Source organism: Mesoplodon bidens, assembly GCF_964165515.1.
Source record: "Mesoplodon bidens genome assembly, chromosome: 16".
Taxonomy (NCBI): Eukaryota; Metazoa; Chordata; class Mammalia; order Artiodactyla; family Ziphiidae; genus Mesoplodon; species Mesoplodon bidens.
The window spans coordinates 69,774,564-69,793,609 of NC_138173.1; the positions used below are offsets into that span (position 1 = coordinate 69,774,564).

General features: G+C 36.0%; 1 protein-coding gene across 17 annotated transcripts in view; it reads left to right on the forward strand.

The window, feature by feature from the left end:
• PHF20L1 (PHD finger protein 20 like 1) overlaps positions 1-19,046 on the forward strand; it is a gene marked incomplete at its 3' end in the record, with an annotated part of 80,330 nt that continues 61,284 nt past the window's right edge. For 15 of the 17 annotated variants that reach the window (XM_081258921.1, XM_081258916.1, XM_081258927.1 and 12 more), the window contains exons 1-4: positions 1-259; positions 2,404-2,523; positions 16,420-16,591; positions 16,737-16,821. In XM_081258921.1, coding sequence (XP_081115047.1) covers positions 2,441-2,523; positions 16,420-16,591; positions 16,737-16,821 — 340 coding nt within the window. In that variant the 5' untranslated portion in view covers positions 1-259; positions 2,404-2,440. Of the gene's footprint in view, positions 260-2,403; positions 2,524-6,813; positions 6,958-16,419; positions 16,592-16,736; positions 16,822-19,046 lie in introns of those variants that run through there. The other 2 variants (XM_081258925.1, XM_081258932.1) reach the window with 2 other exon arrangements.

Sequence of the window (19,046 nt, forward strand, 5' to 3'; positions counted from 1 at the left end):
GTCGCGTCAGGGCTGGCCGGCGGCGGAGGAGGCGATGGCAGGGGACAGTGAGCGGGCTTGAGGGCTCGGACCTGCTCCCTTCCGCGCGACCTCGAGCCCGACCCCGCGTTGCGGCCCCAGCTCGCTCCGCTCCGCTCCTGCTCCCTCCCCGACCGCTGCCTGGGAGGAGGCGGAGGCGGAGTCCCGGGCTGGCCGTCCTGTTCGCGCCCCGGCTCGGCCCCGGACAGCCCGGCAACTGTGCAAAGAGGAGGCCGAGTCGGTAAGAGGCGGCGGCGCCTGCAGGGCCTGGAGGCCGCCTGGCCCCCGCCTGGCCGCCCGGGACACCCCAGCGCTGGTGTCTGTCTCTGGCCCGCTCCCCTCCCGCGTCCCTCTCCGTAACTTGCCGCCCCTATTGTCTGGGCGCCGCCGCTCCCTCTACCCCTCCCTTCCTTCCCCCCCTGCCGAGGGCCGGACGGCTGTCAAACCTGGAGGCGTCTCCAGCACCCTGGCCGCCGGGTCTGAGCCTTTCCTGTCTGTCTCTGGTCAGCCCCCTCCCGCCCCGCACCACCTCCCCCGACCGTTTTTTTTGGCCCCGCGGCCATTCTCTGACCATTGCTTCACTTTCCCAGGGTTGTATCTTCTTGCTGATTTACTCTTCCTTCCCGTTTGTCAGGTCCTCAGGTTTCACCACCCTTATATATTTTTGCTTTCTTGTTCGTTTTCCTTCCCGATTTATTCCTCTCCGTTCTCTCCGTCCCCCTTTCTCTTTCTGCTTCAGGTTTGACCCCCCTCCCCCAATAGACTGTTTATTTGTCTTACTTTTCCTTAATTCAGATACCTCCCCATCTGCCCCTCTCCACCCAAGAAGAAGAAATCTTTCCTTTTCTGGCACCTCATCCCGCAGTGTCACTGGGGGGGAATTATATGTATTAACTTTGTCACTTCTTGTGGGTTCTAAGTTTGATCCTAGAAAATGTTAGTGTAACTCGTCAATTACCCCTTACTAAGTTCTCCCTGTGAAGAGCAGCAGAAAAGGTGGATTACATTTCTACAAGTAACTGCCTTGTATGTTGCACACTGACCAGACCGCTGTTAAAAATATTCATACTACTGTTTCTTTTGCACCAAACGCCCTCTGGCTGAGCCTACTGTTAACTTCAGTGCATTAATCTTTGCTGCTGCCATGGCAGGCAGGAGGATATCTACCCCCCGCCCACCCCCCATGAGTATTTAAGTTTGCTTTTACGTATTTTTATGACATGTATTGTTGTATTTGGCATATATGGCATGTATTTTCCCTTACTTAGCAGATTCTTTCTAAGAGGAAAGGGCAGTTGGTTTTTATGCTTGCTGTTTTGTCCCTTTTGAATTGTGACAAAACCATTGAAAAAACATGACACAGTTGTGTGTTTTCTTTTTTAAATTGGGAGGGAGCATAGTCATATTAGTAATTCTAAATTTCAAAACGGTTTTAGAGATTTCTCCTCTCCCCCAGTAGGTTTCCATACCTGATTAAATATTATATTTTGATTGGGCTGTTGCAAAATGCATTCATATTCCTCTGGTGCTAGTTAGTGAAAAAGAGGCTACCTCAAGTGTGCTGGCTTGCCACCGGCTAAGAGGATTATGAATATTCCACATGTCCATGGTCTAGAGAGGAATAGGTATTCCTTTGTAGTTTTTTGTTTGTTTGAAAGTACAACCATTTTTATTGTCAGTGTGGGTACTGTCTATATTGAAATATAGTAGAAGTAAATTCTCAGAGTTAAGAAATATCTGTATCATTGTTGCTTGTTGAATGTGAAGAAAAAGAAATTTCCTCTGCAAGTTTATATGTTAAATTAAAATTATTGAATCATGTGCTACCAAGGTGGGAGATCATAGGTAATGAAAAATCCTAATCACAAGAGGAGTTACTAAATCTGCACTGGAAGAGTGTGTCTACTGTTTCTTCCATCATTATATTCTTTAGTGTGTTATCAAGTGTTTTATGTTACAAGGCACTCAATAAATATTTGTTGAAAAACTTGGTTAATTTGTTCTCTTAAGAATTTCAATAGTCATATGCCAGAACACTCAATTGTCCTGAGTTTTCAAAGACAGAAAAACATTTTCAGCTGTTATCCTGAAGAATTTTCTTGGGTATTTTTGAGTTAAAATTTAAAGCATTTTAGCCATTAGTTTTAATCCCCATCTATTCATTCTTTTACAGTAGTTAGCTTTTTAATGTCCTTTTTCTTAATTCATTGTTAAGATTGCCTGCAAGTTGTACAGTACTTTACATAGAGGTATTGGTAATCATCATTCAGATTTCTTAAAAATTTGGCAGTTACTTTAACTTCTCATGTAATGTTTAAAAAATTCTGTTTAATCCCTTGTGCCTTTTATGCATCAGAATCTAACTTTTTTTTTATTTCTCTTGAGGTAGTGAAAAGAGAATTCCGAAGAACAGGATCTCAAGATGAGTAAAAAGCCCCCAAATCGTCCTGGAATCACTTTTGAGATTGGTGCTCGTTTGGAGGCACTGGACTACTTACAAAAATGGTATGGAAAATATGGAACCCTTGACCTAAAGCATGATATCTGTAGTTTTACATGGGCTGGTTAATTGCTCTTCTTCTGACAGTGGCAGAAACATTAACTTGTTCACGTTTTGAATAAACATATACATTGTTTTTTCAGTTTTCCTACTCTTCAGATTTTGCAGTTATCAGTACTCTTTTGTACTTAATATGAGCTCTGTGTGTGGTAGGAGGGAGAAGATATTAATCCAGATAACCAGATTCCCAAGTTTCAGATAAAACTTGATGCAAATCTGATTTTTTTGGCCTGTGTCAGAGGTCGTCCTTCAAACCGCAATATGTTGCTGTTTAGCAGAGTCATCATTCACTGTTCCACCTAAAACCAAAACCCAGTTTACCTCCTCCTTCACCAGAGTGCACTGACCTAAAGGCAGGTTGTTACTGTTTCCAGTTTTAAATGAGTAATCCTTTCAGGCCTTCTCTTATTTTTTCTCCTATACCAGCCATCTGTGATAAGGGGTGAATTCAGACACCTCCAACATACCCCTACATACAGTGGTGTAGGAGAAATTGGTTACCTAGGATAAAATCACCACCTGGAAAGGAGAGAAGGGGAACTAGCACACACCAGGGTCACTGGACTGCAGTAGGAATAAGGATTCCCTCTTTCTCCTAGGGAATGCCTTCCTCCTTCCTGTTAGCTGGCCTCTAGTTCTGCTCTCTGGGTGGCTGTCTCTTGGTTCAGCCTCAGTTCCTCTTGAAGCCCATTTATTTTGATGAGGGGTCTAGCAGTTCAACAACTTTACCAGCCTTTTTGACATTTTCTTTTCACTACAACTCCCTTTAAAATGTAGTGGGCATTTTGTAGATTTGTCTTTGATTGATTTGTATTAAGTCAACTTCCTGAGTTGGCAATGGCAGGCAGAGAAATCTTGATTAGTCATGATACTTGACTTTAGACCAGCCTGGGGTTTTTGTCTATTAGCAAAAACAAAGGTGTTGGAACTCGGCAAACGTCCGTGACCCCCAGCTTAAAGGGCTCTGCTTGGGACAGTTTGAATCTGTAGTTTGAGGTGGGAAGGCACAGTTATTTGGCCTCATGCCTCCAAGCTGCATCTCAGTGAGTGCTTCTTTTTAGGGGGCGTAATTACCCTCATCAGCTGGAGAATGTACACAGTGTTCTCAGGAGGGGCTTGGAAAGCACCTGGGACCCAGGCAGTAGCCTCCCTCCCAGTCACGATGGTAAACAGTGTCTCCAGATGTTGCCGAATGTTTTTTTGGGGGGTGGGGGGGTGGAGGGCTTATGTGCTCCTGATTGAGAGCCACTGCATTAGACCATACGATGAAAGGTGCTATTTTAGTCAGTAATTGGCTCTCTTTGGTTCTGATTTTGACCAAAAGAAGCTTTTTGCTCTGAAGGGACACACTATTGAACCTCTCTGTGATGCAAGAGTATGAGAAATGCTACTTCTTTGATGTTAATCTTAAATTATTTATTTTCTTTTTTTAAAGTTACTGGCTTTTTGAATTATTAGTTAATTCATATTACTCTTTTCTTAGGCTTCCAAACTGACAAAGTTGCAATTGAACTAGCTTCCAGTTTTGGAAAAGCACATAGTTTATTCTCCCAATGGCCTTAAGGGATACTGACATAATTAACTGGTATTAGTAAGAAACTCACTTTTAGTGGTGAAATGTTTCCTAATTCATCAGCTGTGAAATTGGTGATTCAGTAGTTAAAAAGATTATGAAAAAGAACTACTTTAAAAATTAAGTCTGAGTTTGCTTTTAGAGTATTTGGAATGTCAGAAAACAAATAAAAGTTGTAGCTTAATTTTTTCATTATCTTATGCTTCTCATGAAAAACTTCCCAAGCGCTTAGATAGAGTGATATCATGCAGATGTACTCATTGATGAAGGTTAGATTTAATTTTAATGACCCCAGTAATAACGGTCTCTTTAAAGTGAGTCAACATTAGCCAAAATAATCACATACGATAATCACTGCAACTTGCTGTCAGTTCGAGTTTTGTGAGCTCACTTATATGAAGATTTTAGCATTCTGCTATAGTGGTGCTTTAATTACAAAAGAACTAAGAGTATTGTATATACATATCCTAGGTAATTGAAAGAAATAATTTTCTTGTGACTTTGTTACTGTCAGTAGTCTCAAGAAGTGTTTCGGCTTGGGTGGCCCTTTAATTTAGTATTAAAGTACTTTACTGTAGGACAAGTAATTAACTGCTAAGATTTACTGAATTTTATATGGGGCACAAAAGAAGTTCTGTGAGACATGGTGCTCTTAACAGATTTTATTTTTAAATGAGATAAACTTTATTCTTTATATTGTTTCTTTTGTTAAGGGCCATTCTGTATCCCCTATAAATTCCACAAATTTTTGCTTTAATATCATGTAAAAATATAGAAGGATTATTTAAGTGTTGAGAAACTTTGATATTCTTATGAGGGCAAAACAGTTAATCACTGAAAATATACTGAACTAATTTCCTTCCGTCTTTCATCCCTCCCTCTCTACTTTCTTTCATATTCTCTTTGGGTTGCATCCACATTGAGTGCTTAGTCTTCCACATTTATTCATTCAGCTGGAATAGTATTGAGGCCCTACTCAATACTATTCCATAAATGTCTTTTGAATTATAGGCATTGGACAGGGAGGGACAGGCAGAAATGCAAGTATATCTTACTCTCTTTGTATGTAAGACATTTACAATAAGCAGTATAGCTATTACTAAGAAAATAACCTATACGTTGATTCATTAGCTTTTAAAGAGAAGTACGGAGGGAAAGTTGTGATAGTAGGGCACCTGAATGCCCGTTTGTCTTATATGTAGAAGGTTTGTCCTATATTAAAAAGAGGAAAATATTTTTTAGTATGCGTTCTAGAAATAAAAGGATAAACTCTAAATTTAGTGGGCAGAAATTAAAGTTAAGCTCCCACATTTAGGTTTGGGGTATATTTGATTTAAGAGGAAGACTCAACCTATTTTTTGGGGGGAAAGTACATTATTATTCCTTGAGCAAACCATATCACATATTCTTTAAAGTTCAGAAAGATACTTCATCCTCGAAAATACACTCCACATTTTAAGTAGCAATTTATTACTTTTTGCTTTCAAAGTAATTTTCCAGTTACATCGGAGAACCCTGGTGGTTTGATTATTTACCAATACTAATGAATGCAGGCCCTGAGAAGCCAGTGAGAGGCCAGTCGCCTTCTGTTCCAGTGTGTAGTTTTTGATACCTGGATCTCTTCTATATGGACTAAACCTAACTCTTATTGAGAAGTGTAGGTTGCTTTAATTTTTAAAAAATTTGTAGTTTTACTCAAAACATTTTAATGGCTTTCTCAACAGTCTTTTAATTTAAAAGTCTTTGAAAAGACTTTTATGTGTTAATGTTCACAGCTAACACAATCAACCGTTTTCTGTCTTATCTCCCTCATATATGCCACCGCAGCCTCTGTATATCCAAACCTGAACATATTAGCTTTATAATTTCTTGAATGCAGTAACATCATAAGAATGAAAATAAATACAGGTCGTTGATACAGGAATGTGTTTGGGGAAAGAGAAAGTTCAGAGTTGAAGTTATATTTGAGACACTATCAGTGGATTCTAAAGAAGAAAGAGGCAGGTTCAAATTCAGACTGCCACTTTCTGATCCTGTAAATATGAGTTAAGTCCTTGAACTTGGTTGGCTTCGCAGTAAAATGTAAGCAGTGTTACTGACTTTTACTTACAGAATTATTTTAAGGATCAAATAAAATAATGTATTTAAACTTGCTTCAAATTATATAAAATAATACATAATTATAAAGCACTGAGGTAAATGCAAGGGAAGAGGGAGAGTTGAAAAATATATCTTTGGGGATCTGAAGACTCAATGTGTAAGTTTTTAAATGTAGCCTTAGTGTTGACATGAGAATGGCCTGGAATACAGAAGGAATATCATGTCATTGCAACATGCTATAAAACCTTTTTGAGGTGATAATAAAATCTTTGTTTTTGCAGAGTTTTATAATTTAGAAAACACCCTTAAAAATGTTAAAGTATCTAATCATTCTGAACATTGTTCAGTAAAAAATGTGATAAACCAGTTTTGACTACTGATTTAACTTTTTGACTGAAATTAGAATACTCTATAGCAAGTTTTAGTTGTGAAAACAAAACAAATAAAGTAATATGCTCTGGTGTTACTCTTCAACTTGAAATTATAAAGTCATTTTAAAATATTCAGATGAGTTACGCTCGTCCGACCTTTATTGGAATATTTCTATGTAATTCTCTTCTAGATCTAAAGGAAAGGAAAATGAAAGATAAAAAAAATGTGGAGATGTCTGCAAGTACAGAGTTTGATAGAACAGTATAAATTTGAATTGACAAATGCTGTTTCCACACATTTGGAGTTTTTTGAACTGTATGGAACATTTGCAAATGTGAGTTTTTAAACTGTTCATGAACAGAATTTTAGTAGAGTGGGAAAATCAAAGAAATTTAGATTCTAGGAAGTACAAATACTTTCTAATTTAAATAAAATTACGTATTGTCTGAATTAAAAGGGATTGTCTTTTACTGATTGGATTTGCTATTCAAAGGAAAACACTAGTAGAGATAAGTTGTGTGATCTATATTTGGAACAGAAGTGTGCTCCTGAAAAATAGTATGTAGATCAAATTTAAAAACTGAAAACACATTTAAATTACATTAGGTGAGTTTGGAATTTGTAGAAACCATAGGTGAATACTTTTAAAATATTATTTTGCTAATATAAATAAAATTTGTCCTTTTGTATGTTGACCTTTCCTAAATCTCTTTGTACTTGGAAAGTATTGATTCTAATTTTGAGTCACCACCTTTGACAACCTAATTTCAGCTGTAGACTCAGAAAAATGTACAGTCGTGTTTATATACCAAAATAACTGAGTAATATATATTATGGGTGGTGGTAGAAAACTTAACCCATGGACTCCAGATTAAGGACCCTGTCTGTAGAGAATTTCAAATTGAAATTCATAAGACTTGTTTTTAAATTCTGAGATTCTTTACATTCAGAAAGTCACAAGTTTTGAATCCTAAGATCTAAGTGAACCCTCAGTTTAATAATCATCAAACAGGTCTGCACCAGTGTACAAACATTTTAGTAGTTTAATTTTTTAAATTTCCACAAAAGAAAACCCCATGAACTTTTGAAGATAAAGTTCTCCCTTCCCCTCACCTTCTCCCTCCCACAAAAAAATGTTGAAAGCAAGATTAGAAATAGGAGTCGACATATTTATTTTGAAACACACCTGCTTTGTTCTTATTGTTCTTTCCCTAATGGTCTTCCTTTCATTATGTTGATTCATGTTTTTTTTTAATTGAGCTTTTTCTTTTCTGCTCAAATTTTTTGCTTATTCTAGATTTCTTGAAAGGCAAGAGAAAAGGAATATTGAAAAAAGTAAATTTAACTAAAGTCAGAAAATGTGGGTTCTAGGTGCTGTTCTGCCATGCACTGTGGGACTTTGGAGACTTACTTCTCTGCTTTAATGTCCTTAAAGTGAAGGTGTGACATATTCAGTGATCTCTCAGATCCCTTGAACTAGAAACTCAAGCTCTTTTATCTACTTTTCACCTATTCAGGGGCGACAGGTTTTTTAATCTCACTTTTAGATAGGTAAATAATGGCTTGAGGCAGAAGTATAGTAGGCAAGGGCTAGAAGTCCAGTGTAGTTTGCCCAAAACTGCTGGTCTCTAGAAGAAGAGAAAATGTATTGAAAAAGGTGGAGAAAGGTGAATATAATTGGGAACAAAAATATAGAGGTTTGAAGTATTTGTAGCGTAGTGGTATTGGGCCGGTAGTTACTCTTTCTACATCCTGCTCTCCCATCATTTAAATGCTTTCTCATTAACTGTTTAATTTTGAAATTACTTAACATCATAACTATTGGCTTTAGTACTTTAACTCACTAACTTTCTGTGTAGCACCCATTCACTAACAAATTGGTTCTCTTACAAAGTTCATTGATCCTACAGTTTTGAAAGTGATTCAGGTGACGTCTGAAAGAGTAGTTCTTAAACATGAGCCTGCATAAGAATCACCTGAAGGGTTTGTCAGGCACAGATTCATGGGCCCAACAGCTACAAGCTTCTAATTTAGTAGGTCTGAGGTGGGGGCGATAGTGTGCATTCTAACAGGTCTCCACATGATGCCCATGCTGCTGGTCTAGGGACCACATACGAGAACCACCGGTCTAGACCATACAGAATTGTTAACCTGAAGATATAGTTTTTGAGGCGGACAGCAGTGGAAATATCCTGGATTATTTTTTGAATTTGTAGTCTGTTTTAACTGTTTATGTTAGTTGGAGGAAGTAAAATGTAAGTATGGACAAAGTGATGCATGATCCAAAAATCCTTTTTTGTTATTTTCAGTACAACAGAGTCTATTGAGCTGCGCGTACTTTTTAATGTGCATCAGTTTTCTTGCTCCTCCTCTTTCTGTAGTCCCAAGCACTATCTGGCTGGATAGTTGTTATGGGTTAGGCCCTTGTTGCTTTATTTAAAAAAAAAAAAAAAAAAGGCTACCTGTGGTTATGGTTAATCACAGATTGACTTTTATTGTTCTGTGCTTTGTGTGCATTCATGTAATGGCAAGGGCTGGATCAAGAGAGAAGACAGTTTTATTTGCTTGTCTGATATTTGGTTGAAGTTTGGTCATCATCTGTCACACACATCCAGTTCCGTATTTGTTACATTTTTCCCGCTGAATGTTATTATTATGTGTTGCGAGATTTTACACTTGTCTTACCAAATTACGTAATGCTTAGTTTTGTGGTGAGTAATTGATTAAAGTCAATAATTAGGAAATAATTTATCTGTGGTGGTAATCAATTTTACAAAAAAGAATGTTTTGCAATTCTAGTTTCGCTGAGTAGACAGAACTGTATCTGCAGATACTTAAGGGTTTTTAATTTTATTTTTAAATGATTTTTTTAACTGAGGGAGAGAATACTAGCTTTAAGTTTTAAAAATTGGAAGTATAATTTCTTAAAAGAAATTAACATGGTATTGAAAAGGCAGCTTAGTTTTGCTATTCTTCGTAAGGGTTTCAGTATTTTAGTATTTTTATATGACTTTGTATTGAAGAACTATTGACCATTCCTCCTACCACCTCCTGCAGATCATTAATCAGCAGATAAAATTTTTCTTCTTATTAAATTAGAAACTGGTATGTAAGTGTTATGTTATTTCAGTCATTTAGGTTAACCCAACTTGGAGAGAATTGTTGCAATAAAATTGAAGAAAGACTGTGGATATTTAATATTCAGTGTGTCTTAAAAGTCTGTTTTCTCATTGCCAAAAAACCAACCCTCTTCAATTAAAAATGAATACGTTTCTACTACATCATGGGTAGGTAACGTACTGAAGAATAAGCTACTGATGTGAAATGAATTATATACAAGGCCTAGCCCGTTTTACTCCTAAAAGGTGCCCAGCAAAGTTCATTGAATTTTGGTGGGTTGGTAAAGAATGAACCCAAAAGTTTTGGGGATATTCTGAAATCTGGTTACCATTGCAGAACACTACTGCAAATGAATTGTGACTTACTGGTTGAAAACTAAGCATAAAATGATATTTGTCAAACTATTATGAATTACACAAGGGAGGGGGGATGTTTATTTTGTACAGTATAATAAAAGCTCTTCATACTCTCTGGGCTAACAAAAAGCTTTACACATTTTATTTTGTATCAGAAGCAGAAGAGTAAATTTGCAAGAAAAAATAAACAGATGACTTGATTTTATATTGTTTTTGTTTTCAGGACCTCTTGATAAAGAGCCCCCTATATTTGAAATACTGCAGTAAGTTTTACAAGAGCTGAAAATGATCAGTTGTAAGATGCAGAATATATAATGATCAAAAGCAAATTCTTTAAGAAGTAGACAAACCTCCATTCAGGGATCCACCACTGTTTTGACTTGAGAAAATTGCTGGACTTTCAGAGCCTCTATGACCTCCTTAAATGACTGGGAACAGTAGTAGTACCTAACTCAAAGGGTTGTTTGAGGATAAGCAAGACGGTGCACATTTAGAGCTTTTCATGTTTTCTGCCACATGGTAGGCACTTAATAAATGTTAGCTTTAGTAATAATAATAGCATGAATATTAGTTATTCTAAGAAAGTAGAATCTAATGGGAGAGGAGTCAGTGTGAATTCTTAAAACTTTAATCATAGGTGTATAAGCATATATGACTATCTGTAGTATTAAAATAATTTTTAAATGCTAAATATTAAGAAATAGAAACTGGGTGGACTGCAACCTGCTAGAGTTTGGAGTTTTGTAACAATTAAATAACAAAGAATGGTCATGTTGGCCTGAACAAATTTTGTGAAGTACATAAACTTTGAGTAGAATACTGGTGGCGTTTTTAGTGGAGTGGGAAAGGAATTTTTGATAGTCTAATTGATTCTTACGGCAGGAGACAGTAACGAGCATAAAGGCTGTGGGGTGGGCATTTTGATTTGGTCAGCACTGATGGTATGAACGAATGTAGGCATGGCAAGGAGGTAGAGAGGAAGAGGAGTTTAAATAAATCCAGTGATTTGAAATGAAACCTTAATTTGAAAGGTGGCTGCTCCGAGTAACTGAAGCAAAATACATAGCTAACTCTGATCTTACCCATTCTTTGCTGCAAAGATTATGGACAGGTAGGAAGCAGGGTGGTCTGGCTGCTTGTGTTGAACATGTGTCCTGGGGATGAATGGGTCTGAAAAGAGGACCTGAGGGATAATGCACTGAGATCCTTAGAATTCAGTGTTGCAAAAGATGTGATTTTGACATATATAACCATCCTCTGAATGTTCTTGAAATTCTATTAATAGATTCTTTGGATTTATACTTTATTTTGGAATATCAGGTTTGAATTAATCAAAAGGGTTTTGTTTTCAGTCTGTTCCTCAAGTGTGAAACAAATTAACATGCAATACCTACAAGCACATCATCTAAAAATACTGTAATAATAGGTAACATTGTTGTAGAGAGTGAATGGTGAGAAAACACTTGAAAATTACAAAGCATAATGTAAATTTAAAGTATTTCCAGGAAGCTAAAAATTTTAAAAGGTTAGTAGGTTATAGGAATATTATGTTTGCTTTGGACTTCATTCTACATTAATTTTTATTATTTGGCAAATAATCCTCTTCCTGACAATTGTATGTAAGGAAGGTCTCTATTTCTATCTCTTGCAATATGTTTTAGTCATTTTTTATGATACCATGTTAGAGTTTCTTGCTTATGAAGTCCTTATAAACAAGACTGTTCTGAATTGTGAATTCTAACTCCCAAAGATTCTGCTAACATTTAAATTATGTTTGTCATATTTTAAGTGTATTTCATCCTTTAAAAATCGAAGAGCTACTTTATCCAAGAGAACATCTAATTTAGGTACTCCTTCTATGTGCTGTATTGTAATTGTATTAGCTTATTGATTCCCTTTTTCTCTCCCCTCCCTGCTGAATCTGAGTTTGTTGATTGTTATTTGTATTTGTAGCTTTATTCCTAGTTTAGTGTCTGACATACAGTGAATTAGAGACTCAGTGTTGCGTTAAATGAAATGGATGAGGAACTGTCAGTTTTTAAATTTATATAAATTAGAAATTTTATTGTCTTACCAATATAAACAAGAACAGGACTATTATTTAAAATACATAATTTGAATAATATATTGGGTTAATTGCCTTTTTGATTTATACAGCACTTATTCAAATGATTAGTTAAATCTCAGAGTGAATTCTGATGGTTTTTGGGACGTTTGATAAAGTCTGGCCTTGCTCAGGGGGTTGTAACCTATCAATGAGTAGTTAACAACCATGTCCTTTGGCTTAAGTGTAGGAGATTGTAGGCCATCAGTGTATCAAGGAATTTCCCTTATCATTTCCTCATGGTTGATGTTCTTTATCAATACAGGTAAAAATGATGTATCAAACTAGGTGATAAATCAGATCGAGTTCTCTAAATTCAAATCATGTTTAATTGTTTTACTGTTACTGCATTGAATATAAAAGTATTTTTTAAATCTATCAGATTGTAGTTCTGGCATAGCTGCATGTCCATCATTTCTTTCTTCCTTCCAAGAAGAGTGGGGCACCTATAGTTTTCAGTGTTAATAGATGATCTTGCCTTCCAGAGAATTTTTTTTTTTGATCATGGACCCCTTTGAAATCTGATTGAAGTTGGGAACCCCTCTCTCAAGAGAATACTCATACACATCTACACCAAAGTGTTTTTTTTCATACAGCCTCAGGGGATCATGGTTTCCTGATCTAGCTGTCAGTCAGGATCTGCCCATCTAAAACAGTTAACACCGTGAGCCAGTATAGTAATTCATCTGTAATGGTAATTCCCATTTTAGGTTTCTCACTTCTCTTTGTGTTTTGACAACACACAAGAGTTGATGTTACAGGGAACCAATACAGTATATTCAGTGTGTAGCTAACCTCTTTGGTCAGTATCTGGTTCTTATTGGGTTACAGGTTTAGTTCAGAATCCATAAATCTTGATTCTCTGAACGATCTTGTGTAAGTGGGAGGCACCAGTGACAGTGTTAAAATGATGCAGGAGGGAAGGGATGTGGGAACTGATGTATATGTATGACTGATTCACTTTGTTATAAAGCAGAAACTAATAAATTAAAAAAATGCTGGTATTAGATGAGGTAATAAAGAGTTACAAGAGTTCAGAGAAGGTGAAAATTATTTTCATTTTTGTTAATGGTCTTGCTCTACTCTGTTGTTACAGTTGAACTTGACCATTAGAGGATTTTGACCACACTGATTCAGAAAGAGTCCTAAGAAATCAATTGAGAGATTACAGTAGTAGAATTGCATGTTTGAGAATTCTGTTAAATTCAGCAAGAATCATTGTAAAGACTTCTCAGTGTTTCTGAATGCTATTTGTTTCCATTAAACCTAATAAACAATTTAGGGTGGATTATTTTTCTGCCACAAAAATAGTGGCAGAGAGAAATCATAGTCAAAATTAGCATGAAGTTAGTATCCCACTGCTCACTATCTTCAGGAAGAACTAACTAAATTTGTTAGGAGGTCTGTTAATGAGAGAATCAACTCTGACAAAAATTTTTGTTTTCTTTTTAGATACCTTTGCTATAATGTCATTAACCTCATGCTATGTCAAAAGCATAATATCTAGGCCCTTACCAAATAATCGTTATTATATTGTCTACCTCAGTATTCATGGTTTTACAGAAATAAAAGCTTGATACAAAGGAGAAAAAAAATGTTATATATACTTACCAGTTTACCATGTATGGTATAATTACTTTGATACAGGCCTTATCCCATTTCTCCTATAGGCTTTTTGTGCCAGTTAGCTTTGACTTTGAATACTCTTACCATGTGTATCCTTGGACAGTCTTCATCTGTTAAATGGTGACTGTGTTATCTGTACCTTGGATGGTTATCAGGATCTAATGAGATAAGGTATATAAAAATCAGCTGATGCTCAGTAAAGAAAGAACATAGGGCCTGACGGATTTATGACTCTGTCAATATTCTGCTGCTTCTCTCTCTTCATCTAACACTAAGCTAAGCTCCTTGAAGATAAGAGTTAATTATGTTTCCTTTTAACCTGCGATTTAATTGTGTACATTTAGAATTTGAAGGAACCTATGGAATAAACCTAATTTTTTTTCAAAATCAGAAAGATGTGATAATAAACACATCAATTAGAAACTTAGAACTGATAGAACATCTGTTTATAGTAGTTAAGTGGCTAGTGAATGTTGAAAAATAAACTAAAGGACACCCTATCTCTAAGCTTCCCTTAATGCTATTGACATTTTTTATGTTTTAAAAACCAAAGCAGCAAAAACAAAGCAACACTGCAAAAGAAAGCATTATAGCACTGATGCTGAATGAGTGGAATTGGCATATGCACCTCAGGGAGTATATTAATCCCCTAGGTGTTCTTGTTTTCATGCTTTTCTTGGACAAAACGTTTTCTTACCCACACCTATTCCCTCAAAAAGTCTTAAGAGTAAGATCTAACATAAGGTTATAATTGGGTCGACAGCTTTCTTAGTTCTGAAGAAATGTGCAGATTTTCTTTCTTTAACGTCACTTCTTATTCATGCCGAGCATTCCCTGAGTAGCCAGTGTGTGTCTGTCACTGTGAAGATGCTGGGCGTACAAAGGTGACCATGACTCAGTCCCCGAAACTCACAGGCCAGAGTAGTTGCTAACATCATGTTCCTTAGACCTCTGCTCTCTCAGGAAATGTTCATAAATACTTTGTGATGAAAGGGTGACATGGTTTGGTAATAGCGCATGCTTTATTTCTGTGTTATTGGCAGGACCAAGAAGTCTTTCGGTAAAGAAAACGGTTTATTTAATCCAGTATTTTCCTAGCTTATTTGACCATGGGACCCTTTTTTTGTGTCACACGTATTAATGTCTCAAGGGCTGTAAATGCTCCACAGCACACAGTTTAGGAATGTGCACAGAGATGATTATGATGAGACAGGTGCAGTGAGAGCACCAGGAGGAGGGGAGCTGGGGAAGTCTTCACACAAGTGACTACATGTTAAACCAAGTCTTGAATGATGAGCGTACAGAGGAAGGGCAGGGCAGCTTAGGTCCAGGCAGAAAGAACAGAAGGTACAAAAGCACAGACGTTTGACAGCGCGTTGTTGTGTTTGAGGAAACTCCAAACAGCTCAGTTCCTTAGACTGAAGTAAGGAAAGAAGCTATACCAGACAACAATTCAGGGCCCTGGAGACGCATAAAAAGCCTTGAACAGCATGAGGGATCTGTGAAGCAGGTAGTAATTGGTGCCTAGATTTCAAAGTTATGTGAGGTCTATTGTGCTTTATATTTAAATTTATGTTAACAACATAAATTTACATTTATTCCACAGGGAAAATAAAAAATTGAGATTTATCAAAAACCAGCAAAAGTATGAGATAAACTCTATGGCTGAATCATCTACCATGTGCTGCTGTTGAATTCTGAATGTTATTTAATGTTACTTTTAAAAAAACCTTTTGAGTCACTGTGAACATTTAATACAGTACATTAAGAATGAAGAGGCCTTTTTTTTTTTTTTTGAAGAGGCCTTTTTTGTGTTAAAAGTTTCAAGTTAACTAATTTTTATTTTGGAATTCATCATAAGAGAATCAGCACACATGAAGACAGAACAATGTGATGTTATTTTTATATTTTTAAATTGAAGGTTTGAGCTTTCCCTACCATCATTGATGCTCATTATAAAATATTGGAAAGTGTAGAAAAACAGAAAAGGGAAAGTATTTTTTTTTGCCATGTAGAGATAAATGTACATGTTGATATTTTTTGCTAGACAAATTTATTTTCTATACTTATAATTCTAGTGAACATAGTACTACTTTTTTACATTTTCCTACATTATAAATCATTTGTAAGCATTACATTTAAAGTCTATATAATATTCCATTCAGTGGATATACCATTGTTTGTATAGTTATAGACAGTCTTCAGTTTTCTTAATCATATGGTTTCTACTTTTTGTTATTATAAATGTTTTGTGTATATAGTTCCAGAATTGGAATTATTTGGTCAAAAAGGAGGGATATGTTTAAGGCACTTGATACATGTTATTAAATTATTTCCCAAGACAGCACAATTTATATTCTAAATTATATAATTTATATTTCCACTGGGAGTCTATCAAATTATTTCATTAGGTCTTGAGAGCAATCATTAAAAAGAAAAGACAAAGAATAAAGCAAACTGTTGGTCAGTAGTTTAAAAATATGGATCCATATTGTTTATGGTTGTAATAGTAAGCAGTATTTCAGTTAATACTTTGTATAAACAAATGTAAGAATTTTCTTTTGATATGAAGGCTCTTTTTATTTTTGAGGTATCCATCACGAATTGAAAAAATCGACTACGAGGAGGGCAAGATGTTGGTCCATTTTGAGCGCTGGAGTCATCGTTATGATGAGTGGATTTACTGGGATAGCAATAGGTTGAGACCCCTTGAGAGACCTGCATTAAGAAAAGAAGGGCTAAAAGACGAGGAAGACTTCTTTGTAAGTAGCAAGCTTTTCTGTTTGCCAGATGTGTAATGATGTTTTTTTAAAAGGAATTCTGTTAAATTTTACAAAAGCTTGTTTTTTATTAAGGAAGTGCTTATTTATTATACATGGTATTGATCTTAAAAGTTGTTTAAAATAGGATTTTAAAGCCGGAGAAGAAGTTCTGGCTCGTTGGACAGACTGTCGCTATTACCCTGCCAAGATTGAGGCGATTAACAAAGAAGGTATGTGTTTGGAATGATCTGAGAATTAAAATGGGATTTATAGTAAAATTTAACTATATTTCTAATTTTAATTAACGTATGAAATTGTTACATATAGCTGTTGCTTCTCTTTGTTTTATACTTTACCTAATGAATCTTCTAATAATACTCTTTCCTAGGGGCATTCAATATGTTATATATTGTATAGAATAAGATGATACATAATATACTGCCTAAATAGACTGTTTAAATTAGTAGAGGTAAATAGTTGCTTAAAATTTTTCAGCTTTCAGTTGACAGGCTTATATTATATGCATTTTATTTCTACTTCTCTGTTTCCAGTTTGTTGGCTAAGTTATTTTATGAAGATCTCAACCTGAGTGCTAAAGATATAGGAAAATTCAAATCAGTTCAACTTGGAAGTGAAACACAGTACAATTTTCTGAGGAAAGAGTATGGAACTTATCAATTTGAAGATTTCTTTTATCGCATTTTTCTCCCTGCTCTTTTTTTCTTGATTTCTGTAGATAATTGAGAATTAGTTTTTCTAATAGCCATTTGTGGTATCTAATATTACTACTGAGCAAAAGTTACTGAACTTATCAGAAATGTTGAAAGTACCACAGAAATCAGGTGTGTTAGTGTGGCATAAAACGAGAGAACCTGTTGGACAGGTGATGAATTTTAAAAATTGTAGACCGGTTCATTTAGAAAAGCATTAATTTAGAAAGGCATTAAATTATTATTGGAAATATACTTAAATATTTTATTTTTTAAATTTCTTGTTTAAAATCTCACTTAAAACAGTCGTGAAATACTTGTAAGTATATTTTCCAAAATACATTAGTTTTCTATTAGTTATTTCTTAAACTCGACCACTCATTCTTTCTTTTCACTAAAGAAACACATTGAGGGAATTCCCAGGTGGTCCAGTGGTTAGGACTCGGCGCTTTCACTGCCGAGGGCCTGGGTTCAATCCCTGGTCAGGGAACTAAGATCCCACAAGCCACATGGCATGGCCGAAAAAAAAAAGAAAAGAAAAAAACACATTGAGTGACAACTTCTTTGCAAGGAGGGCATGTAACCTAAGTAAGGGGATACTTACTTTAAACTGTATCTTGAAAGCCAGGCAAGTTATCTAGAAAAGGACGGATGAAAAGGTTTTTCTGTCAGAAGAAATGGTGTATGCAAAAGAATAGTAGAAAGGCATGCCATTTTTAAGGAACTGCAAATCTTTGATGTGACTGGAATGAAGGATTCCTTTAAAGGTTGTAGAATAGCAGAAGACGTGGGAGAGAGAAGCAAGGATTGGCATATGAAGTATCTTGTAGTCTTCCTAAGGAATTTGAATTTTACTTGGAGGTGATGGGAACCATGGAAGGGATTTAAGCTGAGAATTTAAACTAACAAAAAACTTGAGAAAAATTGAGGTAAGAGAAGATAGAAGAGGAAAACATTTAAAAAGACATATATTAAAAAATGTTAGGTGTAAAAAAGTAAATCATAGTTGTCTAGCTAGAAATGATAATGTAACTTTACAAAAGCCAAGGTCCAATTTGTTGGTTTACCTAATTGAAATAACAAGTATGGCTATGAGTTTATTACTGGTCACCTGAGGGACATCTCAGTTATTAAGTTTGCAGGTTACTTCTTTTCTAGTGGGGCCTTTAAATCACTGTTCACTTAAACTTCTGGAGAGCTGTGTTATGGAGCTCTTATTCCCGTGTCTTAACTCACACTTGCTCCCCAAGTGTCTAGTCCAGAGCCCAGCACAGAGTAGGCAATCAGTAACAATTTTTGGAAGGAAAAGAAGTATTGAATCAGTTTCGTAGGATAATAGGATCTACCCAAAATGGAACAAAGCAAAGCAAAATTAAACAATGCTCTCTCTTTTCATTAGGAGAGATTTCTTTAAATGTGTGAGCTTTGGGACCTTTCTTCCATGCTTAAAGCTCCTTTTACAAGTATATGCATACACACAACATACACGAAAACAAACCACCCTCATTTTTTATTCTATCCTGTTTGTCCATGGGCATGTTATATAGAAATTTAAGCTTACGTCAGTGGAGGAGTGATGTTACTGATTGCAGCCTCTGCCATTTCAGGACTAGTTTTGAGTAAGCCCTTAGTGAAATATTGGCAGATATAGCTTGTTTTTAAAGAATTTCCATGGGAAGTATTAATTTGGTCATTTTTCTGTATGTCCCACATGGTGGATGAGCCTCCCCCGCCGCCTGCCACTA